This window comes from Mesocricetus auratus, unplaced genomic scaffold (genome assembly GCF_017639785.1).
Source record: "Mesocricetus auratus isolate SY011 unplaced genomic scaffold, BCM_Maur_2.0 Super-Scaffold_4256, whole genome shotgun sequence".
Classification (NCBI taxonomy): Eukaryota; Metazoa; Chordata; class Mammalia; order Rodentia; family Cricetidae; genus Mesocricetus; species Mesocricetus auratus.
In genome coordinates, this window is record NW_024429182.1 from 36,381,511 (window position 1) to 36,408,060 (window position 26,550).

At 42.9% G+C, this 26,550-nt stretch overlaps 1 protein-coding gene across 2 annotated transcripts in view; it reads left to right on the forward strand.

Annotated features, from left to right (window-relative positions):
* Fam189a2 (family with sequence similarity 189 member A2) overlaps positions 1-26,550 on the forward strand; it is a 100,084-nt gene that overhangs the window by 70,201 nt on the left and 3,333 nt on the right. For both annotated transcript variants that reach the window (XM_040746287.1, XM_040746283.1), the window contains exons 3-10: positions 11,495-11,605; positions 16,256-16,384; positions 18,387-18,494; positions 18,831-18,964; positions 21,620-21,749; positions 21,889-21,967; positions 23,528-23,689; positions 25,974-26,266. In XM_040746287.1, coding sequence (XP_040602221.1) covers positions 11,495-11,605; positions 16,256-16,384; positions 18,387-18,494; positions 18,831-18,964; positions 21,620-21,749; positions 21,889-21,967; positions 23,528-23,689; positions 25,974-26,266 — 1,146 coding nt within the window. The remainder of the gene's footprint in view (positions 1-11,494; positions 11,606-16,255; positions 16,385-18,386; positions 18,495-18,830; positions 18,965-21,619; positions 21,750-21,888; positions 21,968-23,527; positions 23,690-25,973; positions 26,267-26,550) is intronic.

A 26,550-nucleotide genomic window follows, 5' to 3' on the forward strand; every position in this document is an offset into this window, starting at 1 on the left:
CGTGTTCACATTCCTTACTTAAAAACTGGATTGTTTTCCTTTTTGTGACATCATCTGATTTACAAACAATTCTGCATCTACAGGTTGTCATTTAATTTTGGTGGTGATGACCTTCCCAGGACAGAGGTTTTATTTTTTTTAATTTTGATGAAGCTTAGTTTATCCATTTTTAATTTTGTTCCCTGTATTGGAAGTCTTAAGAAGTTCTTCTGTTGGCCAAGGTCATGAAGACTTACTTCTGTTTAAAACATTTTTTGCTTCTGTGTGTATGCCTTTGTGAGTTCTTGTGTGCTGTGTGAGTACTGTGTCTGTGTAGGTCAGAGAGTTGGATCCCCTGGAGCTGGAGTTACAGTTGGCTGTGAGCTGTCAAATGTGGTTCTGGAAACCAAACCCAGGTCCTCTGTAAGAGCAGTAAGCACTCTTAATCTCCCCGTCCCCGCCTATGTTTTTAAAATTAGAGCTTTATTGTTGTAGTTTTTATTCTTAGGCCTGTGGTACCTTCTGATACACTTGTTCTGTATATAGCATCAGAAAGAAATCCAAATCTGATCTTTTGCATGTCTGTTTTAGGTCATAGTTAGGACACATTCTGTCATGATGGGGAAGTGACTGTGGCAATGGGAGGAGGCTGGTCACATTGTGACCTATGTTAGGAAGCAGTGTGAGATGAGTGTTTGTTCTCAGTCACAGACTCCACCCCCACCTTTAATCTGGAATGGGACCCCAGCCCTAGCCTTTGGGTTGGTGATGTCTACTTTGGGGATGATCCTCCTTCTCCTCAAGTAATCACTACAGAAATGCCCCAACTGGCACACCTAGAGATGTGTCTTCTAGGTTATCCTCACTCCAGTCTAGTTGACAATAAAGATTAGCCATTATGTCTAAGAACACAAAGAAAAGACATACATGCCACCTACACAGCCGCATGGGAAACAGCTAAGTTCAAACTAGAACAAAAAGTTGATGTTCTCAGGAAGAAACATACATGGGAGAAGTACCTTAGAAGAAAAGTGTGATCAAGAAACTAGGTGCATAAACCTCACACTTAGAGTGTCTAGACATTGAGACATAGTCTCCTATAGCCCATGCTTGCCTAAACTCACTATGTAGCCAAGGATGACCTTGAACTTCTGATCCTCCTGCCTCCACCTCTCCAGTGCTGGAATCACAGGCATGCATCACCATGCCCAGGTTATGAGGATGCTGGAAATCAAACCCAGGGCTTGGTGCACGCTAGGAAGTCACCCACTGAGATGCATCTCTAGTCTAGAGCCAAGAGGCATTGTTTCTCAGATATTAGGTATTTTTTTTCTGAATTCCTTTTTCATTTTGCCAGAGAACATCCTCAAATAATAATGCCCAGAAAGTAGTGACCAGAAGAGAATCAACTCAGGGCTTGAGTATTTGGTATCTTTGCTTTTCCTTTCTACTTGAGTGATGTTTGGCTGGCTATAGAGCCTTGCATTCAAAATACCCTCTGGCCCAAACTTTGGAGTCATTGCTGACCCCCTTGCTTTTATGTTTTACATGCAGGAGAAACTTGATGTTAAGCTACTTCTTAATCCTCAGTAGTCAGTCTGTCTATCCCTGAAAAGAAGCTCTTAGGGCCTCTCTGCATCTTGATATCAGTATTTAGTTTTCCGAAAGATAAAAATCATGACTTCTAAGAAAATAAAATGAGCAGGAATCATTAGTGAGGAAACCCTAGTAGTTCAAAGGTCATCTGAGAAACTGTTTACATCAACATTAAGGGAAGATGGTGGGCTAAGCAGACAATTGTTAATGAATAGAACTGTCTGTCACCTGTGAGGTTTTCTGATGCCCGGGACAGAAGTTGTTTTTGTTTCTACTGAAATAAGCCTAAAATGTAACCTCCTCTCAGAGGGGTAAAGTAGGCAATTGAGTGAGCATAGATACTACTTAACAACTTCTTTCTCTGGATTTGAAGTATCTGACAACCTTTTGAGGTTGCAAAGGTATGTCCTGGTGAGTGTGATCCTTCCTTCAACCTTTAGAATAGTCATTGACCTCTTTTAGTAAAAACTAAGAGTCATGTGACCTGAAGAGAAACCAGAGTGGCAGTTAAAAAAAAGATCTATCTTTTTTTAAAATATTTTATTTATTTATTATGTATACAATCTTCTGCCTGCATGCCAGCAGAGGGCATCAGAGCTCATTCAAGGTGGTTGTGAGCCACTATGTGGTTGCTGGGAATTGAACTCAGGACCTTTGGAAGAACAGTCAGTGCTCTTAACCGCTGAGCCATCTCTCCAGCCCCAAAAGATCTATCTTTTTTTTTAAGCACTGAATTTTTTCACTATTTTCATGATTTTTCCTTCCCTGCTCAATATGTCTTCCTTCCTTTTTTTTTTTTTTTGTTTGTTTGTTTTGTTTTTCGAGATAGGGTTTCTCTGTGTAGCCTTGGCTGTCTTGGAACTCACTCTGTAGACCAGGCTGGACTCAAAGTCAGAAATCCACCTGCCTCTGCCTCTTGAGTTCTGGGACTAAAGGGGTGCACCACCACCACCTGGCTCCTCTTTCTTTCTTGAATATGAAATAATCAAATGGCCCAGTATAAACTAGGGCCTCTTGCATTCTCTTTCTTTTTTAATTTTTTCTTATTTTTTCAAAAGTTCAGTTTTAATTATGTTCTCTATTTTGTTTTTTGAAGATTTATTTAGTGTGTGTGTGTGTGTGTTTTGTGTGTGAGAGAGTATATGCCAGATCTATGCTCCCAGAGACCAAAGGAGGGTGTTGGATTTTTTTTTTTTTTTATGAGACAGGGTTTCTCTGTATTGTTTTGGAGGCTGTCGGTCCAGCCCAGCCTCAAACCCACAGAGATCTGCCTGCCTCTGCCTCCCGAGTGCTGGGATTAAAGGCATGCGCCACCACCGCCCGGCGGGTGTTGGATTTTTACAGTGGGAGTTGCCTGATGTGGTTGCTGAGAAGTGGCCTCAGGTCCTCTTCAAGAGCAGCAAGTTCTTTTCACCACTGAGCCTGCTCCAGACCCTCTTTGATTCTTAATTTATCTTCTAGGTGTTTACTTGAATTTTGATTTTACCATTCTATAATAGTATTTATTTCACAATTATATTTTTGTAAAATTATTAACAATTTTTGATAACCAAATCATTTTCTATAGCAGCTGTTCTTGTTTGATGTATGCTACATTTTCATTTCTCTTTGAAGATATATTAGTTATATTAGTATATTTTTATTGTCTGAGAAATATGTTTTCTGCATTGTAGTGAGTGGTCTTGTTTGACTTTACCTGGAGAGATGTTAAAAAAATCTCTTCTGTCCCAGGAAGGGAGTCACCAGAGGCCAAAGAAATGATAGCAGTAAGTATTATGGAATACCACAGGAAACCTGTTACTTCATGTACTACCAATAAAATAAAAAAAGGAAAAATATAAAAGAGCATACCTGACACTTTAAATATTAATATCCTCCATTACTAACTTTGAAACACAATTTTTCTGGAAATTTGAAGTTGGTTTACTGTGCTTGCTAGTTTTGACTCAACTTGACACAGGTTAGAGTCATCTGAGAGGAGGGTGCCTCAGTTGAGAAAATGCTTCCTTAAGAGTGGCTGGAGACAGGACTGTAGGGCATTTTCTTAATTAGTGATTGACAGGGTAAGGCTCAGCCCACTGAGGGTGGAGCCATCCCTGGGTTGGTGGTCCTGGGTTCTATGAGAAAGCAGGCTGAGTAAGCCACGGGGAGTAAGGAGTACTCCTCCATGGCATCTGTATCAATTTCTGTCTTCAGGTCCTGCTCTGTTTGAGTTCCTGTCCTAACTCCTTTTGATTATGAACAATGATATGGAAGAGTAATCCAAATAAGCCCACAGACACTGAGAACAATTAATGAGTGGGACCTCTTGAAACTGAGAACCTGCTGTAAGACAAAGGACACAGTCAGCAAGACAAAAAGGCAGCCCATAGAATGGAAAAAGACATTCATTAACCCCACATCTGACAGAGGGCTGATCTCCAAAATTTACAAAGAAATCAAGAAGTAAGTCTCCAAAACATCAAAGGATCCAATTAAAAAGTGGGGTACAGAACTAAATAGAGAATTTTCAATAGAGGAGTCTAAAATGGCTGAACGACACTTAAGAAAGTGCTCAACATCCTTAGCCATCAAGGAAATGCAAATCAAAACAACTCTGAGATACCATACCATGTTTGTCTTTTTGTGACTGGGTTATCTTGCTCAGGATGGTTTCTTCTAGTTTCATCCATTGACCTGTGAATTTCAAGGTGTCATTGGTTTTTTTGTTTGTTTGTTTTTTGTTTTTTTTTTAACTGCTGAGTACTCCATTGTGTAAATGTACTTCATTTTCTTTATTCATTCTTCGGGCGAGGGGCATCTAGGTTGCTTCCAGTCTCTGGCTATTACAAATAATGCTGCTGTGAACATAGTTGAACAGGTGTCCTCGTGGTATGAATATGCATCCTTTGGGTATATGCCTAAGAGTGGAATTGCTGAATCTTGTGGTATGGTTATTCCCATTTTCCTGAGAAACCTCTATACTGATTTCCAAAGTGTCTGTACAAGTTTTCATTCCCACCAGCAGTGGAGGAGTGTTCCCCTTTCTCCACATCCTCTCCAGCATAAACTGTCAATGGCGTTTTTGATTTTAGCCATTCTGACAGGTGTAATTACTTTGTTTTAACTGGAGCCAAACAGCATCCTTGGGTTGCATCTGATTGATGTTTCTCCACATTTGGTGAGGTCTATAACCCTCTCTTCTTGTTTTTATCTGGTGAAGAAACTATTTTTTTTGACAGTTTGAGTTATTCTGCATCTCATCGTGGGTTTGCCAAGCTCTCCTCTGTCCCTTTTCCTGTAACTGGCTGTTAAATCTATAGGCTTGACCTGGCTCAGGTTGCATTCTGGAGACAAACTACCCCTCAGTGATGACTCACACTGTCACCAGAAGCACTCATTGTCTGCTGTCTCTCTTCTTGTAATATGGTTGCCACTGATGCCATTTGTACAACTTGAATAACTTCAGTCTTTTGTGTTTAAAAACATGAGTAAATTAGTCACAAGTAGAAGTCCTTGGACTGTTGATCCCATCCTGGGTCCTTGAAATCCTTCTGTCCTCTGATTTGTCAGATGCTTGTCTTTGGAAAGGGCCTGCATCTACGTAAGGAAGCCACACACTGCAGCTTTCTCTTGGTGCTTTGTAGTTTATCTGAACACTAGACCAGTTCTCCTCTGAAATGCTTATTGTTTAAGTCATATTTATTTCCCTCTGTCTCTACTGGCTTACCTGTTAAATCCTCCCAGAAAACCTGTAACCAATAGGAATATTTGGGGAGTAATCAGTCACTATGCGATCATGTTTACTAAGTGCATGCTTTATGGTAGCCTTAGTTTTAGGCTTATGGGTACAAGTAGACTCCTTAGATTTTGTTGTTTCTTTTCTAGTGTTAGAACATTTTAGATGTCACTGGACATACCTGACTACCTGATCAATGCAAGCTGATTTGTTACTGGAGTATATAAAATATTGTCTGCCTATTTTTCTTTTTTCTCTCACTTCCTCCTTCTCTCCCTTTCTTCCGCGGTTTTTCATGTTCTAGAACTTTACATATATGGAAGCACAAAGCATATATATTTTCACTTGTGTATTTCTGAAATCACCCATATTGTCACATATATCAGTGGCTTGTTCCTAATCATCCTGGGCTTGATTCTATTGGAGACTCCTTGGGGAATTACTGATTCACAGCTGTATTTAAAGGCCAATAATAACATGCTTGTTTTAGTTTATAATGGCTTTCTCAATAGCCTCAATCATTTTTAATTTTAAACTTCCTTTCATTTCCAGAGGGATTTCATGGCTGCCCACTTCTGAGTCTTTGGCCATTCTGATGAGTAAATCTTTTTATGTTTATCTTTTCTTTGTTGGTATTGTGCAATCCAGTTCCTTGGGATCCCCCCCCAGTCAATTCTACCTTCCAAAACTTTGTGCTTTCCCCTGTTATTGGTCTTTTAAATTTCTGCATTTAAAGATTTCACTTTAATGCTATTTTGGTTTTTTCAGTAACTAGTATTCTAAACTACCTGCTAAGAGTTAAGAGTACTTGCTGTTTTTGCAGAGGACTAGGGTTGGCTTCCTAGTACTAACATGGCAGCTCACAAACCTTCTGTATCTTCAGTTCCAGGATATCTGATGCCCTCTTCTGGCCTCTGTGCACACTGCACACACACAGTGCACATACACACATTCAGAAAACACTCAAACAGATTTAATGAAAATAAATGTCTAATTTCATTCTTAAAACATAACCATTTTTAAGCTGATGCCTTCCTGTAGTTCCTATCTGCCTATTTCTAGAGTGAAATTTAGAGACACTTAATACCAAGCTATGGTGAGCATGAGTATTTAATGAAGCTGTGTGTTGGGATTATGGAAAACATTAATCTAGAAGGAATAGGCAAACCCAGGGCCTTGCTTCTGGGTCGCCACAGACTCTGCCAATATTCTTTTTAGGGGCCACATAATTAAGACCTGGATTAAAATGACATCTCAGTTGCAAGAGATCTGAGTTGAGGTGAAATTATAATACCAAATCAAAACAGTAATACCTTTTGGATAAAAGCATTTGATATAAGTATACCAATAAAATATAATGCACATCAGTAAGCACGAGTGAAAGGCTCTCCCTAGGAAGGAGGACTCTCTCCTTAGGAGGACTTTCCCCTAGGAGGACTCTGACTAGTAAGCATGTGTGAAAGGCTCCCCTAGGAGGAGGACTCTCTCCCTAGGAGGACTCTTTGGCTCTCTCTACAGCTCACCCTCTAAGATAAAAGTCATAGACAGTCATTTCTCTTTGCACCATGAACTTTGTGTTTCTTCAGAGTGAGGTCTGCTTCTGTGAATTCACTGCCCCAATTTGTGGCACTGGGCAGATGAAGACTCACTTGAGGGCAGGCATCTGAGCTCAAAGAGCAGAAAGCATGGGTTAAATACAGGCACGCTTTGTAGAGAAGTTGTGTCAGGCTCCCAGCACAAAACAGATGGCAGAATTATAGTATGACATGAGGTTAAGGAAGGGACAGTTCCAAGCACCCATGCATGCTGTGAGGAGGGCACTATCACTGTTCTCTCAACCTGGGCTGCGGGGCAGGGAGGCTGCATCCAAGAGCCAACACCCTGGGCAGAAGCTCAGATCAGAGAGGGCCCATGGCTTCCCTTGAGGGCACAGCTGGCCAGAGGTGTAGAGAAGGCTACAGAGGGCCAGTTCCACAGCTTCCCTCGCTTTTCTCTCTCTGGCCTCCGACACGGCTTCTCTATGACTGAATTGAACTAGAGGCCAAAGGCAAAGAAGTCATTTAGTGGGGTCTTCAGAGAAAGTTCTCACAGATGGATAGGATAGGGTGGGGGTGGGGGGCATGGGAAGGGAAGCTCATAGACTAAAGAGTGAAAGGCCAGTGCCAGGTCTAATGACAGTCTTGTAAAACTCACTTTGTAATAACAAACTGCCTCCTCCAAAGAGGGAATGCCCTTTATTCTTCTTATTCATTTTCTTTTTTCAAGACAGGATCTCTCTATGTAACCCTGGCTGGTCTGGAACTCGCTCTACAGAGCAGGCTGGTCTTGAACTCACAGAGATCGACCTGCCCTTGCCTCTCAAGTCCTGGGATTAAAGGCGTGTGCCATTATGCCCAGATTTCCTTTCCTTTATTCTTTTTTTAATTTAATTTAATTTTTAAATTATATGTACATTGGTGTTTTGCTTGCATGTGTGTCTGTGTGAGGGTGTCAGATCTTGGAGTTACAGTTGTTAGCTGCCATGTGGGTGCTGAGAATTGAACTCAGGTCCTCTGAAAGAGCAGTCAGTATTCTCAACTGCTGAGCCATCTCTCCAGCACCCCCTTTCCTTTATTCTAAATAATAAAAGTGTGTGTATAGTGTTTTTCAGAGGACTTTAAGATAATTTGTATAACACATCAATTTCTCAACATTGGTAAAGACAAAGACATCTTGAACAGACAGGATAAGTGAGTCTTGCAAATTTGCACTGGATCCTGGCCCCATATTTCAGATTTCTATAAAGAAAACCTCAAATCACCTGCAGTGATATTTTTAAAGGAAAGAATGACTAAAATATAAGAAATGTAAGAAAAATGTCCCCTTCTTGACTGTTGCTGGGTGGCTTTTGTGACACTGATGTTTGTTGTTAACAGCTGATGTTTTCCTAGTGTTTGTTGTTGGTGCAACATCAGTGAAAGTCAAGGCAGAAACTCAGGCCTTGGAGGTCACACCATCACAGGGTAAAGCCAGAGGAGTCAAATTAAAGGTACCTGGGAGACCTGTGTGTCCCTTATAATTCCAGTAGTTCCCTGGCACCCAATGCTGCTTCTGAAAGTGGTCCTCAGAGGACTCTAAACTGACTTGTCCCTGTTATTAGCATCTTACTGTAGTATGATGTATTTGTCACAAGCTAGAATCAGCAGTGATACTGTATGGTCAGCTGAAGACCCTGATCTTCAGATTCCCAAGCTAATCATCCTGTCTGCCTCTGTCTGGGATCCCATCCAGGAGACCATGTTACATAGCTGCCAGGTCTGCCAAGGGTCCTCTTGGCTGAGGTAGCTTCTCGGGGTTCCCTTGTCCCCTAGGATGGCATTGACATACTTGAGGGATGCTTATTAGGTATTTTGCAAGATTGAAATTGTCTGATGTGGTACTCAGATGGAGGCTATTATGAGTTGGGCCAAGAGGAAAAAGAGGAAGAGGAGGAGGAAGAGGGGGAAGAGGAGGAAAAGTTTCACAGTTGCAAAGTACTATTTCCAGTTCATCTTATTGAGGACCCATGCTCTAATGGGGAGTTACTTATCTCCTCTTGGATGCTATATTTTTTTGGGAAGGAAGTCACTCTGTGCAGTTCATTAGAGACTGGAGGGTGAAGTATCTTCATGAATTATTTGGGATCTTCTACATGGGAGATTTCTATTTAGTTTTTGAAAAACTGACTGTATTCTATAGCAATGACACTATTTTCTGTTCACATGACAATGTCTAAATGCTCCCCATCCTCAGCGACACTTGGCATTGTTGACTTTGAAAATTTAGCCATTTAAAATGGTGTGGAGTAGTGGTGTTTCATTGTAATTTAACTTCCATTCATCCGTGCCGCGCGTCTCCCCCTCACCCCCTCCCCGTGTGTGTGTGTGTGTGTGTGTGTGTGTGTGTGTGTGTGTGTGTGTCCAGGTCAACATTCTTTAATCGGATTGTCACTTCATTACTGAGGTAGGTGTTATTTCTGTGTTCTACAAACAGATGTAAAATATTTGCTGTGGGGCTGGACAGATAGTTAACTGGTAAAGGCTTCACATTGCAAACATGAGACCCAAGTTCAAGCCCCAAAACCCATGTTAAAAAAAAAGACCAACTAGGCATGGTGTTATGGTGTTGTACTGTAATTTCAGCTATGGGGAGATAGAGACAGGCAGATCCCTAGGGCTACTGGCCAGTCAAGCTAGATAAATCTGCGAATTCCAGACAGAGACCCTGTCTCAAAAAACAAGGTCAATGGTGCCTGAAAAAGTATACCTGAGGTTGTCCTCTGGCCTCCACATGCATGTGTGTACACACAAGAACATATATATATATATATATATATATATATGTATAAGTAAAATATTTTATGTTATGAGAATATTTTCTCCTAGTTTGTGTCTTTGATGAGCTTAAGATTCTGTTGAAGAGTTTTGGGGTCCAGTGTTGAGAGTGATGGGACTTCATACACCTTCTATGCAATGGTGTTAATTTTTAATAATAAAGATTAGTGATTATGCAGTGTGGGGATACAGGCCATAACCACATTTTCCTCTAAAGGTATCTTATCTTGAAATAAAGGAAAATTTCCAAAGCCAACTTTTGAAACGGGATTCTTCCTGACAGCTGCCTGGGTCCTAGAATCACATCAATTCCAAATGAACACACAGGACACTATATTAATTATGAAGCTGTTGGCCATTTGCTATGGTTTCTCATTGGCTAGCTCTGACTTAATTATTACCCCATAATTACTAACATATATTTATAAGGACTTATCTTTCCAAGGACACCCTCCTGATGTGTCCTCTCCTCCTGGGAGATCACATGGTGACTCCCCACTCTTGACTACATTTCCCAGAATCCTCCTCAACTCCTAGTCCCACCTATCTTGCATCCTATAGGCCAACAGTGCTTTATTCATCAATCAATAAGACATATTTACAGAATGACATCTCCCATCAAACTTTAAGTCTTCTGTGTAGTCACACTAGTTGTGTTGCTGGGTCTGAGGACTATAGACACACTACAGCTCTTCAAATAGCAACTGCTATGTGGTGTTCATGTGGGAAGGCTGCACTCTGTCCTTGGTCAGTTCCGGATCCTTCGTTCCCCATGAGTGATACAGTGCAAAGGGCATGTGTTGTATGCTGCTCCATCAGTGGGGATGCGATCTTGTGACAGGCACAACAGCAGCTCCCACAGGATTTCCCAAAGATTTGACAATGGCATTTATGCAAAGAAACAGTGAAAGGAAAGAAGCCAAGTTCTATTGCCCAGGAAGAAGGAGACCCCCTCCCCCAGGGAAAGTGGCATTGTGTGGCGTTAACTGTTAACTCACAGAATGGGTCTGAGGAGATCTTGCTGGCCTGATCTGAAATAAGAACAGAAGTAAAGGAAGATGTTTTTGGTATATTGAAGTTTATGTATAAACTCATTTGCTAGCTAGCTTTGACATATGACTGGCTTTAATACTGATAATTATGGACTCTGATGTTTTATATTTGCTTTTTTTCTGATAAGGTCTCATTTTTTTTGTAGTAATCAGTTCTCAACTTGAAAGACACATTTAATCTCTAATTGATACCAAGCAAATACTGACTTCTTTGGTGACTTCAGTCAGTCCTTAATTATTTGAAGTGATTCTATTTTTAGCTTCAGAAAAAAAAGTTTATGGAAGATTATTGAACATTCTTTAGAACGTAAGCTGCTTTGGACTGAAACAAGATCCTATCCCCTTATTTCAGTTCATATACTGCGATTTCTGGGTGTTAATGACTCAGCTTCTTATTCTTCCTATGGTCTGCTTAGATCTCTGGGCTCTACATCTACCTCCTGCAGTTACTGGCCAGTAAAATTCAGGCAAAGTCTAAATAGTCCAAGGAGGAAATAGCTGGAGCATTCTGTAAGGTACAGATAAAAGGTCAACGAAGAAGAAATATTTGCAAAGAGGAAGAAAATAGGAACCTGAGATTGCTTTAAAGACTGGAGAGCACACAGAACTTAGAACTATGAAAAAAATTAAAACATGACTTCACTTTGTTTCTTAAGGTTTTGACTTTTTTTCCTTAAAGCTTCCACCAGAAAGATAATGTCTGCCATAAACATATGTATTTAATATATATCTGTACCTGAAACCATCTGCATGTTTAGCCATGGTCTTTTCTAAGCACCCATTCTGTCTTGTTGCAGGTAAATCTTTTTGTGCTGCTCTCTGTGGTTTGCATCCTCTTAAATCTGGCAGGATTCATCCTGGGCTGTCAAGGAGCACAGTTTGTATCCAGCGTGCCCAGATGTGACCTGGTAAGTACCCTGTAGCATCACCGTACTTGGGGTGGAGCCTGGACTGTCAGCCTCGCTGGTTTGCTACATGCACAAACTAGGAAAAGTAAGCTGGGAAAAGCCTGCTTCTAGGTACCTTCCTCAGTCACTGGTCATTTGGCTAGAGTAGCAAGTGGCCAGTACAACCCTAGTACGAGAGCAGTGTGATGCAGCAGCTAGGTAGGGGATGCATGGATCAGGTCTCCACAATTGATGTGCCTGCCTGCATCTAAAGAGCAAAAATGAATGTTACCAGAATCCAGGCCAAAGATCCTTTGTCTGAAAGCTTTGGAGGCCAGGTGTGCATCAGCATTCGGAGATCTGCTGATTTTGGAGGAGAAATATGATGCACAGACCATCTATTACGTAGCGTGTCAGTGGCATCTGGGACAGAAGGCTGTGATCAAGACTTGTGGTTTTCAGAGCTTTCTGGATCTCATACTTGTGAACAAGAAGCTGTAAATTCACAGAATCGCTGTAAGTTCACAGAATCTCTGTGAGTTCAAGGCCAGCCTTGCCTGCTTAGTGAGTTCCAGGATACCCAGGGCTGTGTAGAAAGACCTTGTCTCAAACAAAAACAAAGAAATAAAGAAGCAAAAAACAATTCAAATAATAGTTTTTATAAATTGTGGTGAAGCGCTCATAAAACAATTCATTTTAACCATTGTCTGTTACAGTACAGTAGTGTCACATACTTTAACACTGCTCTCCAGAGCTCTGCCTGTCTCTACCAGCCCCTTCCCAGCTACCCATTGTCTATCTTATCAATTCAAATACTCCAAAGACATTCATATAAATAGAGTCACACAGTTTTTGTCTTTCTGTGGGTGATGTCCTCAAGGTATAACCATGGTATAGTCTGTGTCAGAGTTCTTTCCTTTTAAAGGTTGAATAATACTCCATTGTCCGTACCGATGACGCTCTTTGTCCATCATTGGTGGATGGATCCTTGGGTTGTTGCCACCTTTTGTCTATTGTATGTAAAGCCAATGTGACCAGCAGTGCACAAACCTCTCGCCCAAGCCCCATTGTCAGTTCCTTTGAGTGCATTACCCCAAAGTGGAATTTCTGGGTATCTAAATGTTAAAAAAGTTGCGGTGGGGGAACATCTACCAATCAGTATTTCACTTAGTACAAAAGCAAGGGCCGACTCTAAACGGGTTATAGTAAATCTTTTGCATCTAGAATTTTGTCCCATTGCAATCTACCTTATAGAAACAAAGAAGATGCAAAGGTTGACTTATTACTCGAAAAGCTGTGGTCAAGTTCTTGCAGTGAAACCCACAACCTTCCCAATGAGGGAAGCTCCCAGGGCCTCACAAAACCTGTTGTTCTTTCTCACATTCTTTGAAACTTTTAAAACAAGCATTAAAGCTTTTTGTTCAAATGAGAGTGGTGACCATCGCTGACCAGTTGTTATGACGTGAATGTCTTCAGGTGAAATATAATGTGAGAAGCACAGTGGTGGTCAGTCTGGAAAGGAAGCTGCACATAGTTCCTTCAGTTGGTATGTCATACCAGTTGGTATGACATTTATTAGTATGAAAGGGACTCGTATTTGTTAGGATTCCTATTGCTGTAATAAAACACCATGACCACGAGGTAATGACTTCTGGGTTGAAGTGTGGAAATTGAGCATTTGGAATTGGGGCAAGTTTTATTGTTTTTTTTCAGGCGACTTAAAGCATTTAAAGAGAAGTAAGAACAGATCTTTAGACATACCAAGCAGAGGTGGAATTAAAAATGAAGGTGTAGGTGTTGGGTCGGCAAGGGTGGTGAAGGAAATGCACTGTCGATTGCTGTTGTTTGCACAGAGCCTCAGGGACTTCCTCGTGGCAAGTAGGCATGGAGTTTGTCATTCATGACCATGTAATGATTAAGCTTTCAAGGAGTCCTGTTTCAAGGGATTAGCTTGCACTCATCTGGACAATCTTGCCTGCATCTGAGCTCATGCTGAAAACTGAGGACAGCAGAAGTCCCTGTGTACTTTGCTGTCTGGTGGGAGACTACAGCCTTGCTGCAATCCCCTCCCTGGCCCACCTTCCTTCACTAAACACCTTACAGCAAGAATGGGCAAAGGGAAGAAGGGACCCTCTGTAAAATGACACCTAGCACTGCCAGAGGGAACTGTGAAATGTGGGCCTTTGGATGAGGTCTGGAGGTTTGCACCAAGGACCAGAAATGGAAACCACCCTGAGTCATGTGGAAATTAGTTTGGTTGCCATGAGGAGGAAGCGGAGTAAGTTGTCATCTGTAGAAGGGTTGACTTGTTACTACCCAGTACTGTGATCGGTGCTAACTCAGGCACTGTTCAACTTAATGTGAAGCAGCCCACTGCCTGTGGGAGGAGTAGGACAGAGGGGTGCTGAGAGGTAGAGGAGCTGTCTGTCACACACTCCCCACCCCCACCCTCCATGGAGCCTAGCTTAGACAGAGAGACCTTTGCATCTAGAGGGTGAGAAGCTAATGTCTATGTTAACAGTGGGACTTATCTGCAACACCGTGTGACAATGGTGGGAAAATTCTAATACAAACAGCCCTGTGTGTGGTTTTAGGTGTCGGATGTTGCTAAGTTGTCACTAGACGGAACATGAAAGGACCAAGTTATGGGAATGCACAGTAGAGATAATTGTAGAACCCATCAAGGTGACTCTGATTGCCATTCTTTGTATCAGAGACAGAATTTACATAAAACACAGATGTGATAATGCATCTCTTAAACATGATTTTATGATGAAAAATGTTGAAATCCATGGAGATCTAGAAGGGGTTCTACTAATCTAAAGGAACAAAAAGAAAGAATGATGGTTGTCCCTGGAGAGGAAATAGACACTGATGGAGAAGGGTGGTGAAGGAATGTTCTCAGATATGATGGTAACAGCTGGTGTTGAGAAGGGCTTGGGTTACACAAGTACACTCCTGAAACTCCTCAAATGGCACACTTACTATTTGTATATATGTAATGTTTTTGTTTTGTTTGTTTTTTGAGACAGAGTTTGTCTTTGTAGCCCTGGCTGTCCTGGAACTCTCTCTGTAGACCAGGCTGGCCTTGAACTCAGAAATCTGCCTTTGCCTGCTTTTGCCTCCCCAATGCTCAGATTAAATGCATGAACCCCTCCCCCCAGGTATAATTTATGTAGAATATGCAAATTTTACCTAAAAAGAGAAAATAAACTATAATAGCCAATTTCCCCGAATGTTACATAATCTAGTAGTGGGAATTTTTTTCCTTTAGTTTCCTACTCAATTTCAATAGGAAGAACCATTTTTTCTTATTTTCACAAAACTGAAACTCAGTACTGCAACTAGAGGTTAAGAACATTAATTCAATAAGAAAAAAATAGCCTCACCTGCTTTAACAATTAAAACTGACTGTGTAGTCGTTGAAGATTCCTGAAAGAGTTTGCAGTTAGTGAGTTGAGAGCTGCCTAATTAACACTTAGTGAATGGGCTATAACCTTGCCTTTTAGGACAAAGGGAAGCAAAGCCAACTTCACCAGTTCAGACTGCAGAGCAAGAAAGATTGCCTCTGTCCTCAAGTTGGGGTTTATTTACCCAAACCAGGTGTTATGTATTTTCTCAGCTTGCTTAAGAAAAACTTGGAAGTGGCCAAAAGTTTGCAGAGCATCTCATTAAGAATGTGCAAGGTTACTCATCAATTATCACTTCACTAAAAGTCTATGCCTGCATTGAGAATGAGCACGGGGAGGTCTTTCTACATGGCTCAGGACTACTTACTGTTCACAGAATTCACCCTGTGTTTCTTACCCTTGAGGTAGATTGGAATTCTCTTGCCTTCTTGAAATCAAAGTCAATCATGTGATTCACTTTGGCCACAAAGTTATAAGCTAAAGTGATGGGCAACACTAACTCTGATTAGTAAAATTAGAGGATACTCAATTGAGTTTGAATTTCAGATGAATTGCTAATGGCTTTTTTGTTACTATCAACATGCCTCAAGCAATGATTGACACATTCTTTATTTTAGACGATTGTTTGTTTGAATTCACACTTGCATTGGGTGTCCTATATCTTATCTGACATTTCTTAAGTGTTGTTTACTATGTGCTCTCTATCTCTTAGATATGTCGCTCATGCCACAGCACTGAGATGGTGAATGTTTCTTTCTTTCTTTTTTTTAATACTTTAACTTTATTTTATGTGCATTGGCATAAGGATACCAAATTCACTGAACTGGAGTTACAGACAGGTGTGAGCTGCCATTTGGTTGCTGGGAACAGAACCTAGGTCCTCTGGAAGAGCAGTCACTGCTCTTAACCACCGAGCCATCTCTCCAGCCCCCAGATGGTGGATGTTTCACAACTCTGAGTCCCCAAAGGAATATGACATAAAGAGCCCAATGTTGTCCTGTTGTGGCCTTATAGCATGTATAAGAAACGGACTTTGGGGCAGACAAGATGACTCAGCAGTTAAGAGCGTGTCTTCCTTTTCTGGAAGACCTGAGTTCATTTCCTAGCACCCACATTGGGTGACTTACAGCTTCCTGTAACTTCAGCTCCAAGGGTTCCAGTGCCCTCTTTTGGTCTTTTTTGGAACCATACACATCCCATCACATCCTGTACAATATATGCAGTGTGGTATAGCAATCACTGTTCTGCCTCTTTCCTTAAGGTGGACTTGGGTGAAGGCAAGATCTGCTTCTGTTGTGAAGAATTTCAACCAGCCAAATGCACAGACAAAGAAAATGCCTTGAAACTCTTTCCAGTTCAACCTTGCAGTGCTGTTCATCTCCTGCTTAAGGTAAGATTGACAGCTCACAGGCTCTGCTGAGATATGCACATGGGGGGGGGCTAAGAAGGCTCCTTGAGATACTCCCTTTCAGTAATGGCCTTCTAATAGTCAAACTGCTAAGAGCAAGTATGAGCAGCCCCTCACTAATGACCCACAGTCAGAGAAGTGTAGTGAGCGCCACAGGTTGCATCTTTAAGTATGGAGAGATTTCATTGTGTTTAAGAATATAAACTCTTTTTTAAAAAGTTAGCAAGGAGTCATAACTGACAATACGTGTATGTTCATACACACGTCCGAGGTATAGCTTTCAGGAAAGCCTCAGTTGCATGCTCCCTTGGCATTGTTCGTTTGTAGTGAGTTGCATGAACTTGTTGAATGTTGCCACTCTAGGACACACAGACTAAGATCAGCCGGAAAATAAGGAGACATTGAGTTCTTTGTATCGAGCCAGGCGTTGGTAGCACATGCCTTTAATCCCAGCACTCTGGAGGCAGAGGCAGGCGGATCTCTGTAAGTTCGAGGCCAGCCCGGTCTACAGAGTGAGTTCTTTGTATCTTGTTTAATAGGCAGCAATTATAATAAGGAAAAGAAATTTAGGACAGTGCTCAAAGGATTCAGGTCAAAGAGAAATGCAAACCAGCCTTTGTGATGGAGCCGGACAACTGTGGCCTGGCTGCAGAGGGTGGCAAAATCAGCTGGCGACCCCTTAGCTGTTGGTTAGTCAACCACCACCAACTCTCCTTGATTTTGGCGAGGAGGAGGAGGAGGAGGAGGAGGAGGAGGAGGAGGAGGAGGAGGAGGAGGAGGAGGAGGAGGAGAAAGCTCAGAGAGAGAACTCTTCAGCGCTGCCAGCTCTGGATAGTACAGGACTTAAAAAATGACCTACTTGCTTTGCCTTCTGCATATTTTGTAGTTGAGTCATCTGGAACTTTCTAAACCTGACTTAGCTTGGGGAAAGCCCATGAAGGAGCCAGGGCTATAGCCACAGCCACTTTCAGTGTTGCCTTTGCTGCTATTTGAAGAAAGAAATCCTGTTTACTCCCTGGCTGCTCCTGGTTCCTGCTGTGTATAGCTGGGTGCCTGGGGCTTCAATGCTTGTTGCTCCCAAAGTAGAAGCAGTAGCCACAGGTTAAGCAGATTGCATCCTGCTTGGAAGCACTGTGGTGGGGTGGGGTAGGGCACCAATTACAGAAGATTTTCACTGTTCTTCTGGAAGGAACATTTCTAGATAGCATTATAAAAAGTCCCTCTGTGTCCCTGGGAGATTGGTTCCAGCACCCCTGAGGACACTGAACTCTGCTGTCACACCCAAGCCCCTTCCATACAATGGCATAGGTTTGCACTTAACATGCACACACTCTTCTGCATGTTTCAGCCACCTTTAGAGGCAATACCTGGTGCAGAGTATTTTGCAAATAGTTTCTATATCATATAAGAAAAAAGAACGACACAAAAAGGGTCTTTGCATTTTCAGCACAGCCTTGTTCTTTTTTGAACATTTTCCATTTGGACTTCATTGAATCTGTGAAGGTGAACCCCATGAACAAGGAGGTCTGACTGCCTTGTATGTAACACTAGGCCTTTGTAAGACAGGGAGCTTCAGAGTTTGTCTTTTTTTAGGTTACTTAATTTTTGAATTGGAGTCTGACCCTGAACTGGGATCCTTCTGCCTCAAGCCTTCAGGGTTCTGGATTATAGGTGTATCTCACTATACCCAGTCTAGGTGGGTTTTGTTTTTATTTGTTTGTTTAGACAGTCTTACTGTATTATCCAGTCTGGGTATGAACTTACGATCTTCCTGCCTTTGTCTTCAAATAGCTGGAATTATAAAGTTTTAAAATTAAGAAATCTGCATTCTGTCAGAGGGTTATATTGGCCAGAATTTATTTCGGCACTTCTATAAGCTATCTAATTCCCTGCCCTCATCTGCTTGGAAGTTTTTCAGTTTGGGCAGTGTTGGTATTGACATGATTTTACAATACTCCCTGATCAGTGGTCTTGTTGTTTCCAGAAAGTTCTGTTTGCCCTGTGTGCCTTGAATGCCCTGACCACCACAGTGTGTTTGGTGGCTGCTGCCCTGCGCTACCTCCAGATCTTCGCCACCAGAAGGCCATGTATTGTAAGTGTGAGGAAACTGCAGTGTTTAGGTCTAACTGCCCATCCCTGCTGTGTGTGAGATTACCGTGTGGTGTTTTGGCTTAACTGCACATCCCCGCTGTGTGTGAGATTACTGTGTGGTGTTTTGGCTTAACTGCGCATCCCTGCTGTGTGTGAGATTACCGTGTGGTGTTTTGGCTTAGCTGTCCATCCCTGCTGTGTGTGGAAACACCGTGTGGTGTTTTGGCCTAGCTTTATCATCCCTACTGTGTGTGGAAGCACCGTGTGGTGTTTTGGCCTAGCTGTCCATCCCTGCCGTATGCTCCACTGCTTTTCTCCTACCATGCTGTTTAAACAGGATGAGTCCCAAATGTCTACAGAAGAAGTGGAAGAGCATGGACGGATTCCAGACCCAGACGACTTTGTGCCGCCGGTGCCTCCCCCCTCCTACTTTGCCACATTTTACTCCTGCACACCAAGGATGAACCGCAGGTATCATTCATTCCTAAGCCACCTGGGGTCTCCGTGCTGTGTTCCACGTTCAGACTCGTGTGGTCTCCGGAATGCTCAGCCTGGGCTTCCTCTTTTTTCTCTAACATCCAGACAGATTGTCCTGTGTGGGTTGTTCTCCTCCCTGTCGTCTCGTTTCTCTCTGATAAACCAGATGACTCCAAAGATAAGTCCAACCTTGACCTAGAGATACACCTTTTCAATTTCAATTAGCTTCCTAGAGAAAACTGACACCTAGGGAGATAACAGCTGTAATTTGACATGATTGAGAATTTCTGTTGTCCTGGGAACGTGCCCAGTTAGGCAGAATCGATGTTTCATTAAAACACCATCAGCAGGTCCCAACAGACATGAAATCCTTTGCAGCCACTAAGAAAAAAAAATAATTACCAATTGCATCTCTCTGGGTTATTTTTAAATGGACACCATGCTTTTTTCCTTTTCAAATTCCAGCTCAAATTTTGACTGTTTTCTTAAATCTATTTGTAGCAGGAAATGGGCATTGGTCTGGTTGTTAGTGATGCTTTGCATTGAGCCTTTGAATAATAATCCTCTTATTCATTCAGCAAACACTGTGCATCCAACACTGCTTGCTTAGTGCTGTGCTGGATTACAGAATGAGTTAGACAGGCTTCCTCTTCCAGGACAGGAGCTCAGTCTAGATCACTAACGTGTGTTAGAGTCATAGTTGTCAGTGCCCAGAGGTCTCCCAAGCCCAGAATAGCCAACTGGATTACCCAGTCAGCTCTGGCATCCCTAGAGAAGTGACCTTATGCTGAGTTTAGAGGTTAAACCACAAAAAGGAAAACAAAATTCTGGCGGTCTATAGGAAAATTATCATATTTAGCTTGATATTTAGAGATCAGGTATATATATATTTGAGTATCTGTAGTACATATAGAGTTGAGGACAGTTATGCATGCATTTGAAATAAGTCCCACTTAGGCATTGTTAATGTTCTTTGAATCTTACCTCACCCCTTCTGGAAGACCTGCCCAGACAGAGACAGAGATGGCCACAAAGCCAGGGAAGGGGCTATCACTGGGTGGCCAGATGGCAATGTTGGGTCTGGAACAGCAAGACTTTCTTTGTTTGGGGAGTGGCCTGCTGGCGATGCAGATCATCAGGGGCCAGGGTAAGATGATTTGATTACTTCATACAGTAAGAGGAGAATTGCCGATGTTGGAGACAGACAGCAATGAAACACATATTCTCTGTGGTCCATCTCTAGTTTCAGAACCTCCCCAGCTGTTACTTCTCCATTGCTAGGGCTGAGTCACAGAGGAGCCCAGAGAAAATAACATTCCAGGAAACAATAGTCTCGTTTTGTCTCTACCTTAGTATTCTGTGACTGTGAAGAGACACCATGAGTACAGCAAATCGTATAAAGGAAAGCGTTTAATTGGGACTGGCTTACCATTTCAGAGGGTTAGTCCATTGCCATCATGGTGGAAAGCATGGCTGCAGGCAGAGAGCCATGGTGCTGGATAGACAGGTACCTGATGGTTCTACATCTGGATCTTCAGGCATCACACAGTGTAACTCTGCCGCAAGTCAGCGCCTCTATTTCTTGGTAATCGCGAGACTCTTCCGAAGTTTCTCTGCTGAAATTGTCAGTTGGCTATAGCTTTGTTGTTGAGAGTGGGGTGTCCACATTCCAAATGAACACAGATCTTTTCGTCAACTCAGCCAGGTTTGCTATATCAAGTCCAGAGAAAAATAGGATGCCAACCTTAATCCACCTCTCTACTGTCCTTAGTATGACTGTTTTTAATTTTTATGCAAACCCTCACACCTGACACAGTGCATCCTTAGCTGAGGAGGGCAGAATTCCTGTCTGAGGGAGTCACTCTGTAATCTTTCTGCTAGCTAGCTCCCGGTTTTGTCCTCAAGCTGTGACATTGCTCACCTTTTGTTTTTTTGTTTGAAATCAATTCCCCCCAGCCTAGATGCACAGGGGGGTGGGGTGACTCTGTCCTGCCTCATCTGAACATGCCAGGCTTTGTTGACTCCCCATGGGAGGTCTTACCCTTTCTGAGGAGTGGATGGGGAGTGGGTTGGGGGAAGGTGGGGGTGGGGAAGAAGGAGAAGGGGAGATGGGGGGAATTGTGGTTGGTATGTAAAATGAATAAAAAATGTTAAAAACTGACAGTGAATTTCTGTCATGAACCAGACATTAGGGAAAACAAGGCAGGAAGTTTTCTCCGTGTACTAATACAGGAGAGAACCAAGATTTCACTTATCCTGTTAACTACATGATTCAGTGGTATTTAGCATATTCACCACATTGTCTAACCACTAGCTCTATCTCATTCTAAGGAAATGCCAAGTTCATAACACATAAGCTGTCAGTCCCTAGTTCCCTTTTCCCAGAGCCTGGCAGTCACCCATGCTTTCTGTCTCTATGGACTATTGTTTGTGTTCTCACTGATGTGATTAAAAGGAAAAAAAGGCATTATATTTTATGCACCATCATTTGCCTGAGGACCCTCCTGGGCATTTTCCTAGGACGGTCTGGATGGCTATCCCTCTTCTGGATGGAGCCACTGTGAGCAGTTTTCCCCAGTCTAGAGACAGAGGCAGAGGCAGGGCCCAGTGTGCGGAGTGTGCCTCCTGATGCCCAGCTGCTTTTTCTAGGATGGTTGGTCCTGATGTCATCCCACTGCCACATATCTACGGAGCACGAATCAAGGGTGTGGAAGTGTTCTGTCCTCTGGACCCCCCACCTCCTTATGAAGCTGTGGTGAGCCAGATGGGCCAGGAGCAGGTATGACCAGAGGAAACAGGTGGCATTCCTCACAAGGAATAAACCCTCACATCATCCGAAGGAGTTTACTGGGGTCCTTTGAGCAATGATTTAAACCTTATGTGAAAAAATCCTCTTTCTCCTTTCCTTTGTGATGCAGGAATCTTCATTCCAAATGCCAGAAGGACCAGAGGCTGCTGCGAGCCCATCGGAGCCAGTTTGCACACAAATAACTCAAGGTAACACACATCCTCACTCCCCAAGCTGCAATTCAATAGATTAGAATATGTAGTAAATATTCTGACCAGTGTTTTGGCTGGAGGTAAGGTATTCTTGGAGCAAATGGTCCAGGCCACTTCCTCTTGTCAGGGCCAAAATACTGTCAACTCTTAGGGCTTAGAAATAAGATCTAAATGTGAACATGAAGAAGAAAAAAATATACTGAAATAAAGATAAACACCTAGAATCTTTTTACGAATAATCAAATTATCCTTAGGAACCCATGGAATAGAGTGGAGATTAATTTGTTATTCCTGTTCTTCTTAATCATTTTTTTGTTCTGTTAAAATGAACTGAACTACTTTGAAGGAACATGAGTTTCATGTATTACAATGTATATTCGTCCTGTCATTTACAACCAAGGGTTTTAATGCCAAGACAACTAAGATTTTTCAGTCCTGTGGCCTATGCTAGAGTCCGTTTACATTTATCCATGTAATTTAAGGACACTATTGTCCCAGCTTTCTGTCTTTGGGGAGGTTTTAAATGGCCTAGAGAATTGTCCACTGGTACAAAATGCAGATGGCAATAAATAATGGATTGACTTTCCACCATTTCCGTCAGAGGTAGCTGTTCAGCAGGGCTGTGTGGAACGGTCTGCTAGTCACCTTACATGTGGGAGGGGGCAGACTGTGCCCCTGCTGCTGAGCTACAACCCTACTGTAAGAAGAATTATAAAACAGCACTATCTTCCCTTAGGCATGTTTGTGGTCATGCTTACTTATTATCTATCTATCTATCTGTCTATCTATCTATCTATCTATCTATCTATCTATCTATCTATCTATCTATCTATACAACCCTACCGTAAGAAGAACTATAAAACAGCACTATCTTCCCTTAGGCATGTTTGTGGTCATGCTTACTTATCTATCTATCTATCTATCTATCTATCTATCTATCTATCTATCTATCTATCTATCTATCTTTAACGAGGAATTTTCCAGCCAGAACCTCAGCTTCCCAGTTGATGCTGCCGCATTTCTTGAGCAGGGATCATGCAGTTCCAGTGTGATTTGCTGATTCATTTTGCAACCACTGACTCCTTCACTGGACTGTTGAGAGTGTCCCAAACTGGGGATGCCCTGGGTAGACAAATGTGCATCTGCTTGTCTTGGATAGCACCCTCGCCATGTAGGTGGCACCTCCCTGAAGAGCCAGATGGTGTGAAAAGCTCAGGTGCCCTGGAGGCAGCATCAGGATGCCTGAGTGAGAAAGATTCTCAACACCCCTAGGAAACAAGCCAGACTGATGTGCTTGCGTGGCTTCTTGATTTTGCCCTTTGGCCTTATTGTTTTCCTGGTTTGCTTGTTTTAAGTGTGGCAGTGTGATTTGGAGATGATGGCTTTGCCTTGGTACTGGACCTGAAAAACTGACTGGGCCACCAGCCTAAGTAAATGCTATTAATTATATTACTCTTGCCTTGGCAGGTTTGGGCCTGCAGGTGTTTCCTGACCAACATTTTGAAGGCTGCAGCTGTTGAAATAAACTGTTTCTTTTGTTTTTGTTTTGTAAACCAGGTGGGGCTCCTCCTAACCCTCCTAACACGGATGGTGAAGAAAGCACATCTGCATCAACTCCTGTTTCCAACCTGATGCAACCTCCGAGAAGCCAGAGGGCCCTCCCACCACTGAGGACAAGGTCAAAGAGCGATCCCTTGCTTCACCATTCAGAGGAGAGAGGTGATGTCATCCCCCAGGCTTTTGGTAGTCCACTGTGCTTATCTGACTGGTGCTAAGTATTGGTTGAAGGGGCCAGGTACAATCAGGCAGCTCTTCCTAGCTGAGAACCATGCAAGTTTTATGCAGTATCTTGAGGGAGGTTAAGAGGCTATGGAAAATAAGATATTCCACATTCACATTTGGAGAATACATGTGGTATGTCTTTAAAATTAAAAAAAATCATTTGGGTGTTTCAGGGGAGGCTGGGTGCACTGTAGTTCATATATGGAGGTTGGAGGACAATTTGTGTGGGTCAGCTCTCCTCTACCATGTGGGTCCTGGGGACTCTGCTCAGGTCGCCATGTTGGAGGAAATTGTCTTTAGCTGACGAGCCATCTTACTGGCCCTGCACTTTGTTTGAGGCTGGTAGAATTTGTTCCTGAGGTCATTGGCAATAGCTTTTGGCTGGCCATAGCTGCAAGATCATTGTGAAAACGATATCCTGATTTCTAGTTGCTGGCAGGTCTGTGAGAACCAGCCAAGGGGCATATGTATTTGTTATCTTTTCTACTGTGTTTGAGTAGTCTTAATTCTTGAAATCTGGCCATGCTTTAAAAACTTCGGATTAGTGAAACATGTTCACCTACTTCATCTCTCTCCCTCTTTGTTTTGGGATTTGTAATTTGAAAATTTCAAAATAATAGCATTGAGCCTTTTTCGAATATACAACTACCTTAATATCTATAAACACCTCTCATTATAGAACAGTATATAAAAATAAAGGAAGCAAAGGAATAAAGTGATCAGCTTTTGTAATGCAGTCTGTTAGGGCCTCTTTTTAGGGAATTAGTCTAGTAGTTGCACTCTGCTCTTCGGAAACTCTTTGCAGATTAATTGACCATCCTCTAACCTTACTCTCTTGGGTCCTCTCTGGCCCTTGTGGTCTCTGTTCTGTCCCTCTGACAGTGAGTGTCATTTATCACAGCTCTGGACTGACCATATGGAAGTCACAGAGGACACGTCTTTTTTCTCTGCAGCAGCTTCTAGGTGGAAAGGAAGTCCCACCTCCTGACACTAGCTGTGTGCCTCTGCAAACCAGTGGGCTTGGCAGCCTGGCCTCTAGTTCCAAACCCCGCCTTCCTTGTGGATCTCCTGTATCCTATCTGGCAAGTTGAGTCTTCTAGCTGGCTGTGCGCCAGCTTCCAGGAGCACTTAGCTGTTGACACAGCAAATGGAGATCTTCCTTCACCCCCTTGCATTCTGCAGTCCTGTGGAGGAAAGGGCATCTATCCTTTGACTTATTTTGCTGGGGACGGCACCAAGTTGCCTTCAGCGAGTGAGTGTAAACCCCACTCTGCCCCCACATGGCTTTAGCCTGTGATTCTGGGTGTTTGGAAGACACGTTGTCTGTAACATGCACATGGTAAGCTAGAAGGACAGCTTCTACCCCTGGTTCGGAACTCATGTCTACCTTTCTCCAGAGGAAAAGAAAACCTTCCCTTCCTCTCAGCACCCTTCTACCCTCTGCTTCCTGCTCCCATCAGTATCTAAATCTCCACTTACGAGGATTTACAGACTCAGGTTGGCAGCTGTGGGCACTGAAGGCTGATGGTGGCTAATGGACACATGGGGATCAGACCTGAGTATTCATTTCTTCACTCAGTTCATGGTGAAACAGCTTCCTGCAGTCTTTATACCTTTATCGACATTAGAGCCCGTGGTGGACTGTTAGAGCCTCTTTTGACTCCTGGAATGATGTAACTTTCTGCACCTAAGTTTCATGTAATAGTCACAGATCTACCTCATAGCCTGGTGTGATCCTCTGTAATAGTGCCCTTGAGGATGGTTAGGACAAAAGTACTGTGACAGTAAATGTTGTGCCCATCCTACAAGTCTCTCATCAGTCCCTCTTCTCTTTGGCCATTCAATACCCCCAACATTCTTTCATTGGTCCACCATGTTTTTTCTGCGTGGCCATCTATTCCCATCTACTGGCTGTACCCCATGAAACATTTTCCACTGTGGTTCGCACTGTGAATTCTGTGCTGTGTCACCTGTCTTTGCCTTGGGAAGTGTTTATGTGCCATGCTCCACTGTCTCAGGATATAGCCTATTGGAAGTGCACTTCACACAATAGGCTTGCATGGGTTTCATTCGCCGTCATTCCTTTCCTTCTTCAAGATGAAGGTGAGATGGACATGCATGGCCTCAGGCATCTGCTAGATGTTTGTCTACACTGAGATTTACGGCCAGTGTCCAGAGGGGGCTTGGCCATTGGTGATATGTTATTTACCTCTGCCCACAGCTACCCCAGTGCTCAGCTGTGAAGCTGCCACTCAGACAGAAAGAAGGCTAGATCTGGCTGCGGTGACTCTGAGGAGAGGCGTGCGACCAAGGACATCACGATGCAGACCCCGCTCTTTGATAGATTACAGGTCTTACATTGACACCAAGCTGCTAGTGGCCAGGTTCCTGGAGCAGTCCTCCTGCAGCATGACTCCGGACATCCATGAACTTGTAGAGAACATAAAATCCGTTCTTAAGTCTGATGAGGAGCACATGGAGGAAGCCATCACAAGTGCCAGTTTCCTGGAACAGGTACTGTTACGATCAGTATCAGACGTGCACCCAATAACCGCTGTCTACGGTGGCTGGCGGAAGTCCACAGTTACAGTCTCCAGGGTTCTGGGGGTGGGGGTTATATCATCAGAGAGGAAACTACAGAGCTCTTCTTCTGGCCTTTGTCACCTTTCCATGGTGCTCTTGGCCCAAGGGAAGAGAAGCCCATTTTCTGGCAGGTGGAGCCGTGCCTGGTGAGAAGCAAAGGTTCTGGACACTATGGAACTCACCTCGCTTAGGATTTCCTCAGTGGAAGGCTGCCC